This window comes from Tamandua tetradactyla, chromosome 4 (genome assembly GCF_023851605.1).
Source record: "Tamandua tetradactyla isolate mTamTet1 chromosome 4, mTamTet1.pri, whole genome shotgun sequence".
In the NCBI taxonomy this organism is placed as follows: domain Eukaryota; kingdom Metazoa; phylum Chordata; class Mammalia; order Pilosa; family Myrmecophagidae; genus Tamandua; species Tamandua tetradactyla.
Genome location: NC_135330.1, coordinates 168,695,856 through 168,718,396, shown reverse-complemented (window position 1 = coordinate 168,718,396; position 22,541 = coordinate 168,695,856). Strand labels below are relative to the sequence as shown.

Below are 22,541 nucleotides of genomic sequence, written 5' to 3'. Positions count from 1 at the left end.
TACTTAGAAGCAGTGGTTGGGGTATTTTTTAAAAGATTGCTGGATACACTTGTTTTCCCTCATGATAGTAAATTTGTCATAATTCAATAAAATGGACTTGCCCCTAGAGGTATTTGCTAATTATTTTGAAATATTAAGGTCTTCCAAGGTTCTGATTATTCAAACCTGTACTACTGCGTATTAAGCAGTACAGACTAAGCTTTCTGGTGCAAATACCTTGAAAGAAAAAATAATTACTAAATATACTCCTACAAATATGTTGCATTCTGTATCACCTCCATTTAATATTTGATAAAATTGTAATTTATATGAAACTTCTAAAGCACAATCAAAGCTCCTCTTGGAGAAATGGTAAGGCCTCAGGATAAGTGATCCTCTAAGAATAGTACCAAGGCATTACCACATAGTAGAGAACACACACTATTAAAAATGTCTGAAAAATAAAGTGTGCAAGTCTTCAGGAGGGCACAAAACAAAGGTTAATGTTTCTTGGGGCACATTTCTTAGAGGGCTTGCCTAGTGTGTATATAATTGATTTTTGTTTGTGTTATATGACTGTTTGGCGACTATATTGAAAATCTGCACAATTCAGTTTTAGCTCTGGATTACTTCAGTTGACCTTTGTAAAGGTTTTATCTGAAGTAAAGGTAGAGTGAGTGTTTGACTTGTTTTAACCTATTAGGTTTTTTTTCTTTTCAATATTTAAAGTAAAATTCTACTAGAAGAAAAAAAAATCCTATGAATCTACAAAAAGCTATTAGAGGGCAGTGCAATGGTAAATCAGTGGCAGAATTCTAGCCTGCCATGTCAGAGACCCAGGTTCGATTACCAGAGCCTGCCCATTGCAAAAAAAAAAGAAAAAAGTATTCGGAAAAACCTATTAGAACTAATAGGAGAGTTCAGGATGGTTGCAAAATAAAAACTCAATATGCAAAATTCAACTGCATTTTTATATACTAGCAATGTGCAATCAGTTTCTCATTGAAAAATATACCATTTCATTGATATGAAATACATATCAATATAGAATACTTAGGCATAAATTTGACAAAAGACATAGAATACTTGTACCTAAAAACTGTAAAAGATGGTTAGAAAACATTAAAGAAGAACTAAATTAATGGAGAAATACACCCTGCTCATAGATTGGCAGACTCATATTGTTAAAATATCATTTCTTCCCAAACTGATGTATAGATTCAATGCAATTCCAATCAAAATCTCCACAGGTTTTTTTGTAGAAATAAACAAGCTGATGCTAAACTTTATGTGGAAATGCAAACTATCTTTTTTGAAAAAGAACAAGGAATACATCTTATTTTAAGACTCATAAAGCTACAGTAATCAAGTCTGTGTGATACTGTCATAAAAATATACATGTAGATCAATGGAATACAACAGAATCCAAAAAGAGACCCATACAAATATAGACTATTCATTTTTCACAAAAGTGAAGAAAGGACTGTTTTTCAATAAAGGGTTCTGGGACAATGGATAGCTATATGCAAAAAAAGGAACCTTGACTCAGCTGACACAATATAATTGATATCTAGCATATGAATCACAGAGCTAAATCACTCATATAAATCACAGACCTAAATGTAAGAGCTTAAAATGTACTTCTAGAATAATACACAAAATAAAATTTTAGTGACCCTGGGTTAGATAAAAGATTTCTGAAATAGGACATAAAAAAGCATGAATTATAAAAGAAGAAAATCATAATTTGGACTTCATAAAAATTACAATTTTGCCTCTCAAAAGACATGTTAACTAACATATGACCTAGAAGTCACATTCCTATGGTATCTACCAAAGGGGAGTTAAAACACATCCAAACAAATACTTAACATGAAACATTATGAAAACTTTATTTATAATTGCCAAAAACTGAAAATCAGTGGATGTATAAACAAACCATAGTAAATATATTATTATGGAATATTACTCAGTAATTTAAAAGCTGATTCATATGGATGAATCTTATATACATTTTTGCTATTGAAAGAAGCCAGATACAAAAGGCTACATAGCATATGATTCCATTTATACCACAATCAGCAAAGAAAACACTTCAGTGGTTGCCAGGCTTTGGGGGAAGGGAGAGGCTATCTATCAAGGAGAAGCATGGGGGAGCTTTTGGGGTGATGGAACTATTATGTATGAAACTGTGTTGGCAGGGGCACAACTTTATGCATTTGTAAAAACCCACAGAAAATTATATTTTACTGTACGTAAAATTTAAAAAAATCAACCACAATGTATACATGTGTGAAAAAGATAGACTACAGATTGTGAAAATGCATCTAAGTCCATTACAAATATATCACATACCCACAAGGAAAGGGGTGGGGAACAAAGGAGTTTTTTAAAGGAAATTTAAAACATTATTTAAAAAACATTATTTAAAAAGTAAAACAACAGGCCGTTGACTAAAGATAAAAAGAACTGTATATAAGCACTGTACACTACTTGGTAAATTTGTTTCTCTTAGGGATATGGGTTAAGAATTCTGTAGCTATTTTGTTTATTAGGGTTGAATTAAAAAGTAAATACACTGTAGATAATGAAAGCTAGGTTTCTCCATGTCTGAGAAAGAAGTTACAAATGCTAGAATGAAGACTAGCATAGGGATCAATACGGACTCAAGTTTTTGTTTAAACAAGCAAGATGATAGGTAGATAGGTAGGTACGTAGGTATATTCATAGACTGGTACACACACGTATGTATTTCCTAGCTCTATTCACTGAAAGGGGCTAGAAGCATAGACAACCAGCAGCAACACACACAGCCAGTGCTCAGATCCTGATTTCTAAATACCATTCTCCACCAAAAGGAACCAGCATTCCTGGGTGACCTGATTTATTCCAAGTTGAAGCAGGGAAAATAAAAGATCTTGGGGCGTCAAAAGTAAATAAGTAAAAAAAAAAGGGGTGAGGGAATCGGGGAGGGGGGTACCTTTTGAAAGGCCACAGAAGCCAGTCTGAAAGAGCTACCAATGGCCAAAGCAGGAATAATCTGAGCAACAAAAGAAAAAATGTGCAAATCCATAGAAACAGAAAGTAAATTAGTGGTTCTCAGAGGCTAGGCTGAGGGGAAATACATATCAACATACGAATTCCCTGACATGAAACATTGTGAAGGGATACCCCCTAGGTGAGCTCCTTCCCAATGATACATAATTTTAACCCAATTATGAGAAAACATCAGACAAACCCAAATTAAGTGGCATTCTACAAAATAAATGTCAGTTATTCTTCAAAAGTGTCACAGTCATGAAACAGAAGGACACTGAGGAGCACATCAGTTGGAGAAAACTAAGGAGACATAAAAATCAAATGCAATTTGAGATCCTGGACTGGATCCTGGAATAGAAAAAAGGACACTAGTAGAGAAATGGTGAAATCTAAATAGGTTCAGTACTTTAGTTAATAGTATTATACCAAGGTTAATTTCTGAGTTTTTATAAATGTTCTGTGGTTTTCTAAGAGGCTAACATAAAGGGAAGCTGCCTAAAGTATATATGGGAATTACCTATACTATTTTTGAAACTTGTCTTTAGGTTTCAAATAATCTCAAAAAATTTTTCTTAAAGGACACTTAGATAATAAAAAGGCAAGCCAAAGCCTTTGAGAAAATTTTTGTAAAACATATACATGACAAAGGACTTGAAGCTAGAATATTTGAATACCTCTTACAATTCAATCACAAAAAGACAACCTGATTTTTAAAAAGAGAGGGAAGCAAAATATTTGAACATTTCACCAAAGAAGATACACAGATGGCAAATAAGTACATGAAAAGATGCTCAGTATCATCAAGCATTAGGGAAATGCTAATTAAAACAGCAATAAGATACCACTACACACCTCTTAGGATAGTTCAAGTTAAAGATGGACCATACCAAGTGTTGTCAAGTATGAAGAGCAACTGGACTCTCATTCACTGTTGATGGAAATGTAAAATGGTATGGCCATTTTGGAAAGCAGTTTGACAGTTTCTTGTAACATATATTTATCATGTGACCCAACAATCCCACTGCTAGATATTTTCCCAATAAAAAGAAAATAGTGTGTTCAAACATGTATCTGATTGTTCAGTTTTATTCATACTAGCTAAAATTGAAACAACTCAAGCATCCATAATGAATGGCTAAACAAACTGTGTTATGTCCATACAAGAAATACTAATCAGCAATAAAAAAGGGATGAGGTACTGATCCAGGCAATATGGATGAGTTTCAAAATGATTATGCTAATTGAAAGAAGCCAGACACAAAACTACATACTGCATCATGCCATTTCTAAGAAATACTAAAAAAGGTAAATCTCTAGTGATCACCAGGGACCAGGGTAGCTGTGGTGTGCTGGCACCAACGCATACTATCCATTGCATGACTTACAATAGTCATTGATCATGGTAGGAGTATTTACACCACTCAGCAAATGCTACAAATAAGTCTACCTCCTCCTCACCTCCAGCTCCAAGAGAGCCAGTTGTTAAACACCAAAACACAGGTTAGGAGTGAAGGAAAATACTGACCACAAAATTACTCATATGAGGGAACTTTATGCGGTGAGGGACATTTTCTATACCATGATTGTGAAGGTCATAACATGACTATGCATTTGTCAAAACTCACTGAATTTTACTCTGAAAATGGATGACTATGATTGTACATAAAGTATACCTCAAAGCCAACCAAAAAGAATATCATCTTGTCCTGAAGGTCAAGATTCCTGAATATAAGCACTCATTAAAATTAAGACCTGGTTATCTCTTAACTGTTCAAAGAAGGATAACAATAACTGAGAAACATACAATGTGGTAAGTATTCTTGTGTCTGTAAGTGGCAGCATCTCAAAACAACCACATAATTTTAGTTCTGGCCTCAAATATTTTAATATACCAAAATTCTTGAGCTTCTCCCAGTTATCTTAGCAAACAATCAGGAGAATTTATCTACAAGTGGATCTGCTCCGTAATTCAAAAGTTATATATACCTACTCTCTAATAAATCTAACAAGTGGCAATTTTTTATTATTGCAGTACTTGTCACACAGTGGTTTAAATGCAATATAGCAGCCACAGGCTAGGCATCACATACCAATGGCTGAGATTCACTCCATTTAGCTAAAAGGACCACACGGATTAGAGAAATGACAAATTCAATTGTGAATCAGCAAAAGCAAATGCTTGCTTGCTCAATTTCCAAGGCCATGTAGGACTTTAAGAAGTCCAACCACATAGAAGTTGTGATGTTATCTGTAGGACTTGCCTTTACAGAATACTGCTTTTGTGTTAAAAGGAGATTGGTTAGAAGGAAAAGTGTACAGAATGTAAGTGTGTCAGGTAAATGGGGGGGTTTATAAAATATTTGGGAATTCCATTCATTTGACAATTATTTATGGAGTGCTTATTCTGTGTCAGGCACTTTTCAGGCACTGGGGATCTAGCACTGAACAAAAGAAACAACAATCCTGGCCTCGTGGTGTTTGTAATCTGGTGGGAGATAGACAATAAATAAGATAAACAAGTAAAATATATCATATGGTAGTAAGTGCTAAAGATAAAAATAAAATAAAGGAGAATAAGGAATGCGGGTGATATGGACAGGGTGGGGGAATTGCAATTTTAAACAGGAAGTCAGGGAAGGTGTCACAGAAAAAGGGACACTTGAACAACATTCAAAAGGGCTCTGAGGAAAGCTGGGAAGAGCATACCAGGCAAGGTGAAGAGTCATGCAAACAGCAGGGGGTGGGAGTGAGTTTGGATGTGTCTGAGAAACAGCAAAGGTGAAGTAAATTGTCTGGGAGTTGTCTGGACATTTCCAAATCAATTTCTCCACTAAAGAGTAAGCACAGTACCAAAGACCCAACTGTCTGGGCACGCTGGGAGACAGCAGGGACTGCAGTGGGGGGGAAGCTCTTGTTCCAGGGACCCACAAACTGAGGCATTGTTCCATGGGTGGAGGCCAGAGAGAAAGAAGGACTCAAGAACGATTGAAAGAGCATCATGGCTAGAGACAAGACAGGAAGGGAAGCAACAGGGACAGCACTGCAACAGGAACAAATGTTAGAGGGTTGGCAAGAAGGGTCAGGAATGGTTTCTACCTATTAGCAATGGTGATGATATTCTAGAACCTAGAAAAAAGCCACCAGAAGCAGACCCAACAGCCTAAAGCTGGAGAAGCACAAAGTAACTGGGGTAGAAATTACGGCAACTCTTTTTCAAGAGTTGATATGCAGCTCCTTCATTTCTCCTATCCCAGTGTGTTCTGAAGGCATTGCTACCCTTGCTGATTTAAACCCAGGTGTAGGCTTCATGAAGCCAAGGAGATGACAGTGCAATGTCCGTGTTCTTGGTAGCTTGTGCAGGTGTGCTGAGAATGAACTGGGATGCTAAGGTAAATGAAGAGCATTGTGAGCTGACCCCAAACACCTTAGAAGTGGGCGACTGCATATGGTCACTGGAGTCTTTATTGAGCAAGCCACAGAGGCTGACCCCTTCACAGGCCAGAAAAGGAACCCTCTGGAAGTACACCACCAGGCTACTCCTCTGTCCGCAGGGGTGATCTCCTTTGCCATGCCCTGGTCTAGGAAATGGGAAGGTGGGCTGCATAAGACCAGGTGGGTCCTGGCATAGCTCAAAGGTGAGTTTGAAAGCACAGAGCAAGCAGCCGTAACAAGTTCCAGACCAGGAGTCATAGACTTGGTTTCTAAACCCAGCTCTGCCACTACTTGTCACAGGGCTTTGAAAGCGTCATTTAACCGTTCTAAGCCTCAGGTTCTTCATCTTCACAAACAAGCTACACGATTTCTTCACAGGTGGTTGGGAGACTCAAATGAGATTATGTGTGAATACTGTTGGCAAATGGGCAAGTGGTAGACCAGTGGTTCTCAAAGTGTAGTCTGGGGGCACCTGAAGGTCCCCAAGAACCTTTAAGAGGGTGTATGAAGTCCTCTGTTTCCCCACTATTTAACTGCATCTGCCTGAGCTCAGACTTTTTGTATACTTCCACCAAACGGCTGATGTGAGAATTCAGTTGTTCTCTATTAAGCAAAAGCGATTACCAAAAATGTAAAACCATGCCACTTTTCTCACTAATGATATTTTTTAGTTTCGGAAAATAGAATTATTTTTCATTTAAAATGTAAGGTATAAAAAAAGGTTAAAAAAAAGTCACGTATGCCAAAATTTAATGGGTTTATTATTTTTAAATGAAAAAAATTTAAAAATTTCCCTTTTAATTTCTAATACCATACCATGCATATATCAATAAAAGAATCCCTTCTTTTGGAGGGCGGGGCTCAATTTCTACGTGTCTGTAAAGGGATCCTGAGATCAAAAATGTTGGGACCCCAAAACAAACAAACAAAAATGTTGGGACCCGCTGTGCTAAACAAACAGATTGGAACGTATTCCAATTAACCGCACGAGTTTCCCCCAGCTGGGGGCTGCCTCTTAGAGACTGTATCCCCGTATTCACTTTTTAAACTCTTTTCCGTATGTTAATATTTTACGTTTGTCGGGGAAGGGTAGCTTTGGTTTCTGTTGACAGAGTCCGATTAACTGAATCTGATGTTGTGTACCCGTTTTCCCGGTTCAATCAAGGGCCCTCCCAAACGGAGAGGGGTGGGCAGTACCAGGGATCCTCTCTGAGCGCCGGCGACACAAGCAAAGGGCCCAACCGGGCCACGCGAATTTTAGGACCTGCCGGGTGCTCCCGGCTGCCCGGGAAGTTCCGCCAGGGTCGGGGAGGGCGCACCAGGCCTGCGGGGCTGAGGACCGGTGCCTACACTCCGCAAGCCCAACCGGAAGGCGGGGGACTGGGGACCTGCACTCACAGCCTCAGCAGCGCCGCCGCCGCCGCTCCGCGCGCCGCCCTCCTCAGCAGACTTAGCGCCATCTTCCCAGCGTGCGCCCAGCCCCGTCTCCCATTTAGGCCCGCCCCCGTCCCTCTCCGCCACGCCCACACTTCTCTCCACGACAGTTCACGGTGTGGCTCAGTTCCGGCCACACCATGCCCCGCCTCTAGCCACGCCCCCGAGTGGCCACGCCCACCCCCTTACACGCCCCTTACGTCTTCCTGTTTAGAGTGTGTCCTGCTGAACCCAAGGTCACCGTCCTAACTGGGTCCCTTGAATATTTTCTGCTCTCTGCCCCTCTGGGGCAGAGGGCAAAGTCAAATGGATGGTTCTTGGGCACTCTTTCTGCTGATGAATCCAGTTTCCCTGAGTTTCTGGGATTTTCTGGAGAGATCCTTGCATTTTTCCCAGCAGGCCAAATTTTTAGGGATTTCGTTATTTTTGTTGTTAAGATACAGCCTAACAACCAGTGGAAATTGTCTAAAATTGAGAGTGCTGCTGATTGTACACCCAAACGAGGACACTGTCAGACAGTTTCTTTATTTAGGACTTTGTCCATGTTGTCCAATAGATGGAGGGAGTGGAAGGAGCAGAATGGGGAGCCATGGTGTGGTTTAAAAAAGGAGGGAATTCGAGAGGCAGGCAATAAACTGAATAAACTTTGGGGATGATCTGTTGTGCAAAATCAGCTAGAAACTAAAGAAGAAATATGCTATGGTCTCATTCAGAAAATACTTACGAGAGAAATTGGAGCCTAAACGATAAGCTCTTATAGCAGTCACACTCAGTCTGGAATTGTAAGTGTATTTCTAGATTCTGAAACATAGAGCTATATGTGTATAAACTAGTATTTCCCTAGGACTTAGAGAACCCTTGTGACACCTAAGGCTCAGAAATGGAGTTCTGCAGCCCTGAAAGTTAGCATTGCTATGTATAATAACAGTTAAAGTACTGAAAATGAGATCAGGCCTCAATTAGAGGTAAAAATGAAGCCAAACTGGCAGGGACTAAGGTAAATGAGAATACAGGGTAAAAGATGATGGTGGATGTACTCTAGACCTCCACATACTGTATGAGACCATAGGCAAAGAGGTTTATTATGTCTAGAACCTAAATTTTCTGTAACACACACTCTAAATCAACCTGTCTGGATAACTCATTTAAACAACCCAAACTCCTGGAGTCCAGAACTGAAACAAGGCCTTGAAATTCTGTATTGCTTAATTTAATACCCAGATACATCTCAGATTATGATAGTTTGATAATTAAAAAGTATTGGTAGAGGGTGGTGCAATGGTGGATCAGCAGCAGAAGTTTTTGCCTGCCATGCCAGAGACCCAGGTTTGATTCTCCAGGTCTGCCCATGCTTAAAAAAAAAAAAAAAAAAAAAAAAAGTACTGGTAGAGTTCCTTGAGGGTCCAAAGGAAGCAAAAAAGGAACTGTTAAACTTTCCCATCTATGAAACTCCAGGTACTCTCTCGAGCATTGGGAACTCCCAAAGAAATAGGCCAATCCCTTATTTTGAGGTTTTCCCTTATGAAACTTATTTTTGTGGTGGAGAAGCTAAGACTACCTATAATTATGTCTGAGAGTTGCTTCCAGAAAGCCTCTTTAGTTGCTCAGATGTATTCACTCTCTCTAAGTCCAACTTTGCAATGAAAATCATTACCCTCCCCCTTATGGGGCACATGACATTCAGGGGTGAAAGTGTCCCTGACCACATGCGACATGACGTCCAGTATGGCCCTGGCACCATGTACAGACAATGCTTTCCTGACCGAAAGGAGGTAAAGAAGAATAATAAAATAAGGCATCAGTGGCTAAGAGATATCAAACAGAGTCAAGAAGCTATTCTGGAGGCTAATCTTATGCAAGCTTCAGTTAGATAGTACTAATTGCCATGGTTTGCTAAACCCCAACAAATATCACTCCTGTTAACTCTTAAGAATACCTAAGGCTCAAAGTGAGACTCGATAAAAGTTTCATGCACTAAGTTTGCTTTCTGGAACCTATAATTTCCACAGGGTTCTGAGGTCAAATAAATGTTGAAACCCAGAGGGACTAGCCTCTCCAAGATTATCAACTAACTACATCCCCCTAACCTTTAGTGTTGACGTGCCTTCTCAACATGAAAAGGTCAGAATGGGGAATTTTTAGATCCCTATAATTTGGGAGAAGGATCAAAAGAGAAGGAGGAGTTATAATAGAGAGAATAGGATTTAACAAATGAGTATGACTGCTGAGTCACTATGTTGATATTTCTTTTAGCTTCCAGTGTTTTGGAGCAGCCAGAAGGAAAAATCTGAAATAATGGAATGGTAACCTATACCAAACTCTAAAAATTGTTCTGTAACTACTTATTGAAGTATACTTTGGAAAATATTGATTTTTTCTTTGTTTTCTTTGTATGTATGTTATATTTCACAATTAAAAAAACATTTAAAAACAATAGACAAAATTTATATTTTGACTAGTGCATTTCCTAATATAACTTGTGTGGACAGCTTAATTGAACATCATAAGTATATGGAACCTTGAGTAGGGCATGAGGTTTTGTAGGTTTGTCCAGAGATGCCTCGATAAATCCCAGAAGGATTTGAACAGTGAATAAAAAAGTATTTGCAAAGTCCCCTTGGGGAAATGGTGAGAAAGGGGGAAAATTCAACTTTCCCAAGTGGACAATTCTTGATATTCTCACAAGCAGTGGGGACAACCAAAGCAATAGGCCAAGCCCTCAATCTTGAGGTTTGTTCATATGAAACTTATCCCCACAAAGGATAGGCTAAGCCTACTTAAAATTAGGCCTAAGAGTCACCCCCAAGAGAACATTTTTTGTTGCTCAGATGTGGCCTATCTCTCTCTCAGCCAACACAACAAGCAACTTCACTGCCCTCCCCCTCTCTACATGCGACATGACTCCCAGGGGTGTGGACCTTCCTGGCAATGTGGGACAGAAATCCTAGAATGAGCTGAAACTCAGCACCAAGAGATTGAGAAAGCCTTCTCTGCCAAAAGGGAGAAGAGAGAAATGAGACAAAATAAAATGTCAATGGAGGTCATCCTGGGGGTTATTCTTACACATTAAATAGATATCAACTTTTTAGTTAAGGCATAACAGAGAGGCTGGAGGGAACCGCCTGAAAATGTAGAGCCACGTTCCAGTAGCCATGTTTCTTGAAGATGATTGTATAATGATATAGTTTTTGCAGTGTGACTGTGTGATTGTGAAAACCTTGTGTCTGATGCTTCTTTTATCTACCTTATGGACAGATGATTAAAACATATGGATTAAAAATAAATAAATAATAGGGGGAACAAATGTTAAAATAAATCTAGTAGATTGAAATGCTAGTGATCAATGAAAAGGAGGGGTAAGGGGTTTGGTATGTATGAATTTTTTTCTGTTGTCTTTTTATTTCTTTTCCTGAATTGATACAAATGTCCTAAGAAATGATCATGATGATGAATATACAACCGTGTGATAAAAAAAGAATGTTCATATTTTATGTTGATTGGTTTTATTAATAAAAATTAAAAAAAAACAGCTGAAACCTAAAATAATAATTATAATAATAATACCAAAGCTAGAGGTTTTAATATGGGTTTGTATAACACAGTGAACCTTGAGGTGGATGTTGTTTAAAACTAACACTACAAATATAAATAAGTTTTTCATGAACTAGTACAAATGTACAGCACTCATACAGAGTTAGTAATAGATTGGTGTATGGGGGAAAGTACCTATTGCAAGCTAAAGACTATAGAAAACAGGAATATCCTTTCGTCAGCAGTAACAGGTTTACCACAACAATACTAGGAGTCAATAATAGGGGAGGGATAAGGGATATGGGGTGTTTGGGGTTTTCTCTTTTTATGTCTATCTGTTATTTTTCTTTTGGGAGCAATGAAAATGGTTTAAAATTGAACGTGATGATGATTGCACAACTAGGTGATAACACTGGGAGATACTGATTGTTAACTTTGGATAGATTATATGATGTGTGAATAATCTCAATAAAATTTGCAATTAAGAAAATACTGCCTGACATAGTTTATGAGCCTCATCCTGCGCATGCGAGGACTAACGCTTAGTGTAGGGAAGGTCAAAGAAAATGCAGAAATACTCCATTATGGGACCTGAACCTGTAAGTAGGATGTGGAACAGCCCGCGCAGTCGTGGGCATGCTAAGGTGTTAAAATGCGACCCTGGGCCCTGCTCCACCGAACCTCACCTGCCCTCTACCTTCTTCCTGTTACCTGATCCACTGAGTGCCCAGTTTCCTGTTAACACCCAGCTACTTCTTTTCCTTCCTGCTCTGCACTTTCCTTTTTCAACTGTGACTAAATTCCAGTTCCTCTCTGAATTTACACCTAAAAACATTTCCCAGAACCCTCCAGTGGAAGCAAACCTGTGCTGCTGGAACCGATCATTGACAGTTTAAACAAACAAAAATCTATTCAGCCAGAGTGAACTGAAACTATTCGATGAGTTTTTTGAAAAGTTCAGATGATGAGGAACACGGATGTTGAACGTCTGGACGGGAGGATACGACCAATACCAATAGGAAAGGCACTCAACCCGTGCGTGTCCCCTGCCCCACCTCCCACGGCTTGGACGCACAGCCCGGCATCTCTGCCTCCGCAAACTCAGCCTATGCCACTGCTCTTCTCTCCGTTTCCACCCCAGCCGGTGTCTAGTGGAGCCATATTGGAGGCTGAAGCAGAAGGAAAACACTCAGCAATACTGATCTTGTCTTCAGTTAAAACTTTGACCTTTTGTTTATGAGGGACTGTGCTGGTTTGAAACTGTTGTGTACCCTAGAAAAGCCACGTTCTTTAACCCTGATTCAGTATTGCTGGTTGGGACTTTTTAAAATTGTTTCCATGGAGATGTAACCCATCCAATTGCAGGTGGTAACTTTTGATTAGGTGTTCTAGTTTGCTGGCTGCTGGAATGCAATATACCAGGAACAGAAAGGCTTTTGCAAGCCTACAGTTCTAAAGCCATGAAAATGTCCCAACTAAAGCAAAACTATAGAAATGTCCAATCTAAAGCATCCAGGGAAAGATAACTTGATTCAAGAAGGCCAATGATCTTCAGGATTTCTCTCTCAACTGAAAAGGCATTTGGTGAACATGGTGGCAACTGCTAGCTTTCTCTCCTGGTTTCTTGTTTCATGAAGCTCTCCCTGAGGCATTTTCCTTCTGCATCTCCAAAGATCTCTGGCTGCTTGGGTTTATAGCTCTTTCCAAAATGGTTTCCTCTTAAAGGGCCCCAGTAGGCAATCCCACCGTGAAGGTTGGAGACACATCTCCACGGAAATCATTTAATCAAAAGTTACCACCCACAATTGGATGAGTCACACTCCATTGATAATTTAAAAACTCCCACCCAGCCATACTGAATAAGGATTAAAAGGCATGGCTTTTCTGGGGTCCACAAATTCAAACCAGCACAGCTGCTTTCCATGGAGCTGTGTCTCCACCTATTCAAGGTGGGTCGCTTACTGGAGTCCTTTAAGAGGGAAATATTTTGAAAAAAGCTTCAGAGTCCACACAGCCAGAGATCTTTGGAGATGAAGAAAGAAAGTGCCCCCAGGGTATAGAAGCCAAGAGTTTAAAGCAAGACCTACAGAATTTGTTGCAAGCTGCTGGCCTCGGGATGGCAGCGGTAAACTGTGGCGATTGTTATGTAGAGCAGTCTGGGAGGAAGAGAATGCTTACCCAAAACAGTTATGTTAAGCATGAAGAACACTGTGAGATAAGAATCTTGCTCCTTCAGGAAATGCCTGCATATCTATTGACATCCTGTGGTATATAACTAAGATCTGGTTGAAAATAAAGTTGTCTGAAGTCTGTCTGAAGTAAACTCAAGCTTCAGACCCCCTGAGCCTGTCTGTGTCTTTCTTTCTTTCTTCCTTTCTTGTTTTTTCATCATTCCTTAATATCCTTCGAGCTCTGTTTCTACAGAAAGCAACACCAGGGAAGACTTTTGAAAGGAGAAACCTGGAGAGAAAGCTAGCAGATGCTAGCCAACTTGCCTTCCCAGCTGACAGAGGTGTTTTGTCCCCATCCACCTTTCTTGAGCTAAGATAGCTTTTTCTGGATGCCTTAGTTTGGACATTTTTACAGCCTTAGAACAGTAAACATGCAACTTAATAAATTCCCTTTTTAAAAGCCATTCCATTTCTATAGGTATGTTGCATTCCAGCACCTTTAGCAAACAAATACGGAGACCTTTTTTTATTATTAACAATGTCGTTAATATAGCTTACTTAATGGTAAGTTTTATAGTTTAATTTTTGTAACTTTTTAATTGTGTAACATAGCAAAGAAAGAAAAAACAAGGCAAAGAAAGAAAAAGCAATAATTTTCAAAGCTCTTGTCTGCAAGTAGTTACAGGACAGATCCCAGAGTTTGTCGTAGGCTACCATACCATCATCTCAGGTTTTTCCTTCTAGCTACTCCAGAACATCGCAGACTAGAAGGAATAAATATTTTTTTTAATCGTCACAATCGACTTTTTTTTTTCCTTTTTGTGAAAAGTAACATATTTACAAAAAAGCAATAAATTTTAAAGCATAGCACAACAATTAGTTGTAGAACAGACTTCAGAGTTTGGATGGGTTACAATTCTACAATTTTAGGTTTTTACTTCTAGCTGCTCTAAGATATTGGAGACTAAAAGAAATATCAGTATAATGATTCAGCGATCATACTTGCTTGTTAAACCCTACCTTCTCTGTATAACTCCATCATCACCTGTGATCTTTCTCCCACTCTTCAGGGGTATTTGGGCTATGCCCATTCTAACTTTTTCATGTTGGAAGGGCTTCCAGTAATAAGGGATAGGGAGATGGAACTAGCTGATGTTCTGGAAAGGCTGGCCCCTCTTCATTTCAGAACTTATCTGGTCTAGGGACCCATCTGAAGGTTTTAGCTTTCTGGAAAATTACCCTAGTGCATGACACCTTGTGGAATCTTATATAATGCCCTGGGTATTCTTTAAAATTGGCTGGAATGGTTTTGGTTGGAGGTCGTCAAGTTATGATAGGTAGAATGTCTAACTGAAGCTTGCATAAGCGTGACCTCCAGAGTAGCCTCTCAACTCTATTTGAACTCTGTCAGCCACAGATGCTTTATTTGTTACACTTCTTTCCCTCCTTTTGGTCAGGATGGCATTGTTGATCCCACAGTTCCAGGGCCAGACTCATCCCTGGGAGTCATCTCCCATGCTGCCAGGGAGATTTTCACCCCTGGATATCGTGTCCCACGTAGTGGGGAGGGCAATGATTTAACTTGCAAAGTTGGGTTTAGAGAAAGAGGCCACATCTGCGCAACAAAAGAGGTCCTCCAGAAGTAACTCTTAGACATGCCTATAGGTAGGGTAAGCTTTTCTGCTTAGCCTAACTATGGGTATTCTCAACCAATGGTACCCTAAACTGCGAAAGTGTCACAAGAGCAAGCCTCAAGATCAAGGGCTTGATTTGGGTGTTCCTAATGTGTGACACACTATCAGGGGTTCTTCAGTGGGAAAGTTTGGGACTTTGCCAATACTTTTTGATAATCTGCTTAATATATTCTAGGATGTATCCAGGCGTTACATTAAGCTACACGGGATTAAAGGCCCTCATTCTTATTCTGGGCTCCCTGTGTTTGGATTGTTTAAATGATCTATCCAGACAGGTTGAGTTAGATTATGTGCTACAGAAAATTTAGGTTCTGGAAAAAATAAAACTTTCTTCCTTTGGCCTCAAAGAGTAGATGAAGTTCTAAAATATAGACAATATAGTCCTTACCCCTGTGTTCTGAATTACCTTAATACCAACCTAAGTGGTTTCATTCTTCTCTTTAAATACCAGGTTATAGATACATAAAATAGCCTCTCAAAATCCAGAAATTATTAATTACCATTTAGGACGAATGTGACTACTATTAAAGCTTATAATCTAGGCCCCTAATACAGGGACTTTTTATAATAATTTTTATTTTTAAAATATTATATCAAAATATTATTTATTTGTTTTTTTGGCACCCACTCCTTTAAATTTTACATGGGAGGTTGGACTTACTCACCTCACCCTAGTCCCAACCCTGGTCTGAGTCACCATCATCTTTTACTTAGATTATTGCAAAGCCTCTCTACTTTCATTCTTATCCCCACAATCAGCCCTTTTGCTATATAGCCAGATTAATATTTTAAAAGCATGACTCAGATCCCAGTTCCATAGTTTACTAACTGTGTGGCTTTGGGAAAATTACTTAACTTCTCTGAGCTTTAGTTTCCACATCTATACAATGGTATTATATATAAATAGTACTCACCTCATAGCATTTTAATAAAGATATATTAAATTAATATATAAAGAGCTTAAAACCTTGCCTATCCAAGAGTAAGTGCTTAATAGCATTAACTACTCTGATTGTCATCATCATATCACTTGCTCTCTTAAGACCTTTGGTGGCATCCAAAGAGCAGCACTCACAATAAAGTCCATGTTCCTTACCATGCCCCTCATGGCCTCCTTATGTGATCTGGCTCCTGTCTCTCCTACCTTGTCTTCTTTCCTTGGTCTTTGTAAGTTCACTAAACCCTTTCCTGCTTTAGGGCCTATCCCCAGAAAACTCATGACTCCACCTTCTCATCCTCCAAGACTTTCAGCCTACATGCCACCTGCTCAAAGGGACCCACTACTGACAACCCAACAAAATATCCCCCCACCCCGATTTATTTCACTCAGCCGACTGCTCTCTCCATCACAGCTCTCATCACAACATCTATTCACATATTTGCTTATTCCCTTATGTTACCTTTTCCTCAGTGGTTCTGGTTGGGGGATTACTGTCCATCTATTAGGTGAGCTTTGGGGATGGGGGTTGTCACAATGAATGGTGACACCATTATCATATCGTAGGCAGGGCTAGGGACGTGCTGGACAGTCCATCTCGTGGAAGAGCTGCCAGTGCTCTGGTTTTGAAACTCTGTCCATAGGATTAGACTACATGCTTTCTGAGAACAGGGACCTATGTTTTGTTCTCTGCTGTGCCCCCAGCAGCTGGTTTAGAGAATGTATGATGACAATGTCCCACTAGCCTCACTGTATTTCTGAAAACTACCATATGAATAGTTATCCTTATGTAAAATGTTCTGGATCCTCTGCTTTTTTTAGGTAAACAAATCCTCCAATGGTTTGTTTGCCAAATGGGGACATTTCCATCAGATTCTCATTGAATGAATTGCAGCTGTTCCTCACTGGGAATGTTGCGGTTTTGTTGAGTTTCTTGGTAAGCTTACTAACTCACAGGTTTTAAGAGCTTCTCTAGCAACCGCCAGCAGTGCTCCTTCAGTTTTCTGGGTCCCGGACTCTGTGTGTGTGTATAGCTCCATGGTGAAGGCATGGCTTCTCCCACAATTCACCAATGTCACTGAGCTGAGGTGGTGAAGACAGACAGATTCCTATTTATCATTGCGCTCTTCCACTTCAGGTCCAGTTTTGCCTCCCACCTTCCCACCAGATGACCTGCAGCATTTCAGGCCCAACACCTCACGCAGTGGCCCGGCATAGACTTCTCCTTCAAATCCCACAGGGCCTGAGGTCTAACCCAACTAATCATAGGAGGATGATAAGATCCCTTATTCTGTATCACTCATAGTCATTCTACTTCTCTGATTGAGCCCTGACAGATTTGAAAGGCATGAGAACCCACTGCCTTTGGGGGAACAGAGGGGAGATTGGGAAATCCCAGAAGAGATAAGCTTTAGTTGGGGTAACTCATAGGATGGAAGAGGCCAGGCCTTCTGGGGCTGGAAACAGGATCCAATGCTTCCCTTGCCTTTATTTCATTTCTTCCTGTAGTCAGCCTCTCTCCGTGGTAAGTGAGAAAGGAACCCCAGGATCCAGCTTCCCAGTTACCAACTGCGGTGAAAGGAGAATTTTTCCTTCCTAATGTCTGTATATCAAAGCCAGGGAAGGGCGCTCTCTGCTTGGATCATGTGCCCATTCCTAAACCAGCCACTATGTCCCGGTGGTGGAATACGAATGGCGTTTAGGTCACAAACCCCGTCTATAGTCACAACCTGCTCCCAGTTACCAGAAAGAGGGGGCAGAGGGCAAAGATGGGCTGGACAGCCAAAAGCAACAGCGTTTTCTACTACCAGCGAAGGAAAACCGTGGTTATTCTGGATTCCCAACAAATCTGCAGGTCTGAGGTCCCCCAAAGGTACGACATGATCTTGGTTTCTTGCACAAGAAGAAAAATATGAAACTGAATTTCCATGCTCTGTTCATTAATGTTTTTCTCAAACTCTTTTGTCTGACTTTCAGCGCCCCCTTATCAGGCAGCGTCCAAACTCATTGGCTATTTCTATTCCCATTGCTGAGAATTTATTTTTACTTCCACCTGGAATTAAAGTTCTACCTTCAGTCTAACTCATGCCCCACACATCTTTGAAGCTTCTACCACAGCCCCCTCCCTGTTGTGCACACAAATGTCTCCCTTATCCAAGCTGCAGTTGTACTTACAGTTTCCCAGGTTAGCACTTGCTTTCTAATTTTTTCATGAGTGTTCATTTTGGGTTTCCAGCTAGCCAGAAGAAACCGTGCCTTGTGCATTTGAGGTCCATATAGCTTCAAATACACAGTGACTGGAGTAGGAAGTTGAGAACACAGGGGCAAATAAATGGGGTAAACACACTGTGGCACCAGTGGGTGTGATCTCTTAAACTAGTAAGTGGAGTCTGGCAACAAAACTGTGAGTTAGTTTCATATGTCAACCCATTTTCAGAAAAAGGAATGGGTATTATGTAGTAGGTCTTACATTCAAAATACAAATCCTGCACTTATAAGGGTTACTGAACCAATGGCTAAGATTTAATCTATGGCAAGTACGCAGTCAGTTTTACTGCTGCTCACTCTCTTTTAAGATTGGTTACAAATCTCACTACATTCACATCCATTCTTGTTTCACCTTAAACAAACTTAAATATTTATCAACATTGTTCCTGACCTCAAGGAATTATCTGTCTAGTGGGAGAAGCAGACAGTCCCTGTGAAAACTCGATGGGTTAAATGAGCTGCTGATGGTATCAGGAAAGGAGACTTGGCAGCATAGAGGATGCTGCAATTAATAATTCTGTATGAGGGGGTGGGGAGACCAGAAGGCTTTCCAGAAAACGGAATAGAGATCTGGAACTTGGAGAATGAATGGTTGAGAGCATTCAGGGAAAGAGCAGAGCAGGCAGAAAACAACACAGCAGAGGCACGAAGGAATTGTCTAGGGCCAGTCTGTAATGACCCAAATGCTGAATTCTCAACCAAGGGTGCCCTAAAAAAATACAGACCTCCTGAGTGGAAATGCATTACATTTTTACCCCTTGGTTTTGTAATTATAATGAAACTCAAATAACTCTCACTGTTAGTCTTAGTAATATTGGGCCTTTTTTAGTGGCTCAACTATACTTTTGGCAAACAGGCACAGCTAAGGAGATACTGTATAAGAATATTTAGTCATAGTTTACTGAAACCATTTAAAGCTCAAATCACTCAAGTCCTAAAGGGCAGTAATGATTAGAACAATTAAACTGTATTATTCTTTCATTATAAACACCAAAGGCTCTTTGTCATAATCCATTTTTCCGTTCCTTTTGGTGTCTGGCTGATGTAGGTTATTTTCATCCAAGTTGAGTCTCAAAGACTGAGTAGAACCAGTGTCACTGATTTAAGACTTCAGAATAATGTACTTGGAAAGAGGTACATTAGAAGTTCTGTGAAATGATTTTTAAACAGTGGAATAGATAGAACTGCATTCGGAGCTCATCCATCCCTCCTGCTGCTATGATACAAAACCTTTCCAGCCTCACCTCCCGCCAGAAGCTGCCTTTGTAACGACAATGACTGTGTCTGACCTTCTTAGGAAGCAAGGAGGAGACTGTCAAATTCAGGCCAAATGTGGAATAACTAATGACCGCACTACGGACCTTTTGGGTACCAGCTTCCTCGCTACAAACTGAGGTTAGACCAGATGACCTCTAGAATTCCTTCCGGCTCTCAAATAGCATGAGCCTGATTTTTTTGTGTGTGTGTATGCTGTATGGCCGGGTCACATTTTATTCTTTTTCCATGTGAGTATTCCATTATTGCAGCACCATTTGTTGAATTTTTGTTTGTTTGTTTTTGTTTGTTTGGGAAATGCATGGGCCAGGAATCGAACCCGGGTCTCCCACATGGCAGGTGAGAATTCTACTACTGAGTCACCCTCGCACCCCCTGAGTCTGATTTTATAACTAAGATCCTTTTCTAATCTCAATAGCCAAAATATGCTGCCGCGCCCCTCGCGTCAGCAGTCAGATTCTTCTTCTCCTGCTCCTTCCAAGACCCCTTACTGCCCTCCTAAGCCACGCTTCCTTTTTCTTCATGGCACTTACCCACCTTTGAGTTGCTAAATAATGTACTTATTTATTAAGTACATTAATTACTGGAAGCAAGCCTGAGTGCAGATAGCATCTGGCACACAGTTGATTGGTACAGTTGACAATGGATTTGCTGAGTTTAAGTGGTAAATCTTGTGGTGTCCTTTGCCAAAATAATTCTTTACATCATTTCCCTGATCATTTTAACTTTGTTGATAATTATTTTGCTTCCCAATTACTATTTCTTGATTGTCAAGTGAGGTAGGCTGAATAATGTCCCCTCTAAGATTTTCATGTTCTAATCCCCAGGACCTATAACATGCTACATTACATGGTAAGGAAGGCTTTTTTTAATAGTACAGTACTTGTTTTATTTAAAGAGACATTATCTTATATGCACATAGTAATAGTATATACATAGGGAAGATTTGGAATATTATATATTCAACTGTTAAAAATAATTCTCTCTAGGGTGAATTATGATCAGCTTCAATTTACTAAGCTGCACGCTTTTTGTTTTTGGACAGAAATTCCTTTGTTTTGCTTTGTTTTTCATAGAGCTGTGCATTTATCATCACAATTGACTTTTTTCTCCTTTTTGTGAAAAATATACATATGTACAAAAAGCATACATGTTGGAAGGGACTGTCGGATAATATGGGATGGGGTGGAACTAGTTTATGTTCTGGAGAGGCTGGACCCTTTGCATTTCAGGACTTACCTGGTAGAGGGAACCATCTGGAGGTTGTAGGTTTTGGAAAGTCATCCTAGTGCATGGAAGCTTTGTAGAATCTTATATAATGCCCTGGGCATTCTATAAAGTTGGCTGGAATGGTTTTGATTGGGGTTTGGCAAGCTATGATAGGTAGCAATGTCGAACTGAAGCTTGTAAAAGAGAGGCCTCCAGAGTAGCCTCTTGATTCTATTTGAACTCTCTCAGCTACTGATACCTTATTAGTTATACTTCTTTCCCCCCTTTTGTCAGCATGGCATTGTTGATCCCACGATGCCAGGGCCAGGCTCATCCCTGGGAGTCATCTCCCACACTACCAGGGAGGCTTTCACCCCTGGATGTCATGGCCCACGTAGAGGGGAGGGCAATGATTTCACTTGTAGAGTTGGGCTTAGAGAGAGTGAGGTGACATCTGAGTAACAAAAGAGGTCCTCCAGAAGTAACTCTTGGGTATACTTATCAGTAGGCTAAGCTTCTCTGCTACATACATAAGCTTCACAAGAGCAAACCTCAAGTTCAAGGGCGTGACCTATTGAGTGGTGTCCCTAATGTTTGATACAGTATCAGGGGTTTTCCCAATGGTAAAGTTTAATAGTTCCATCTTTTTTGTCCCATCCATCAAGGGACTTTGCCAATACTTTTTGATTATCTGCTTAATATACTCTGGGATTCATCCAGGCACTACATTAAGCTATACAGAATTACAGACCCTCATTCTTATTCAGGGATTCCTGTGTTTGGATTATTTAAATGATTTATCCAGACAAGTTGAGTTAGATTTTGTGCTACATAAAATTTTTTTTTGGATAAAATAAACCTTTCTTCCTTTGGCCTCAAAGAGTAGGTGAAGTTCTAAAATATAGACAATGTCTTCCTTACCCCTGTGTTCTGAATTATCTTAATCCCGACCTGATTGGCTTAGTTCTTATTTCTAACCACCAAATTATACTTATATAAAACAGCCTCTCAAAATCCAGAAATAACAATTACCACTCCAGACTAAATGTGACTGCTGTAAGAGCTTAGAATCTAGGCACCTGTTTTCTTATGAGTATTTTCTAAATGAAACCATAAAATATTTGCTCTTTTGTTTCTCACTTATTTTGCCTTATCAAATGTCCTACAGGCAGATCACCTTGGATTATCCGGGTAGGCTCAATGTAATCACAAGGGTCTTATACAGGGAGACAGAAGGGTCAGAGAGAAGATGTAAGAGATGACGCAGAGGTTGGGGTGATGCGGGGCCACCAGACAAGGCAGGCAGGCAGCCTCTAGAGGCTAGGACGGGCCAAGAAACAGATTCTCCCCTGGAGCCTCCAGAAAGAAGCAGCCCTGCCGCCACCTTGATATGGCTCAGCGAGACCCTTTTTAGACTTCTGACCTCTAGAACGGTAGGATAATAAATGTGTATTGTTTACAGTCACTACATTTGTGGCTTTAATTTGTTACAGCAGTTCCCATATTGTCGACAGCCCCTTCCAACATGAGAAAGTTGGAACGGGAATGGCCCAGATGCCCCTAGGGAGTGGA

The 22,541-nt window shown here is 40.1% G+C and overlaps 1 protein-coding gene across 2 annotated transcripts in view; it reads right to left on the bottom strand.

The window, feature by feature from the left end:
- CLYBL (citramalyl-CoA lyase) overlaps window positions 1–7,942 on the bottom strand; it is a 291,846-nt gene extending 283,904 nt beyond the window's left edge. For both annotated transcript variants that reach the window (XM_077158586.1, XM_077158587.1), the window contains exon 1: window positions 7,849–7,942. In XM_077158586.1, coding sequence (XP_077014701.1) covers window positions 7,849–7,910 — 62 coding nt within the window. In that variant the 5' untranslated portion in view covers window positions 7,911–7,942. The remainder of the gene's footprint in view (window positions 1–7,848) is intronic.
- Window positions 7,943–22,541: the final 14,599 nt, after the last annotated feature.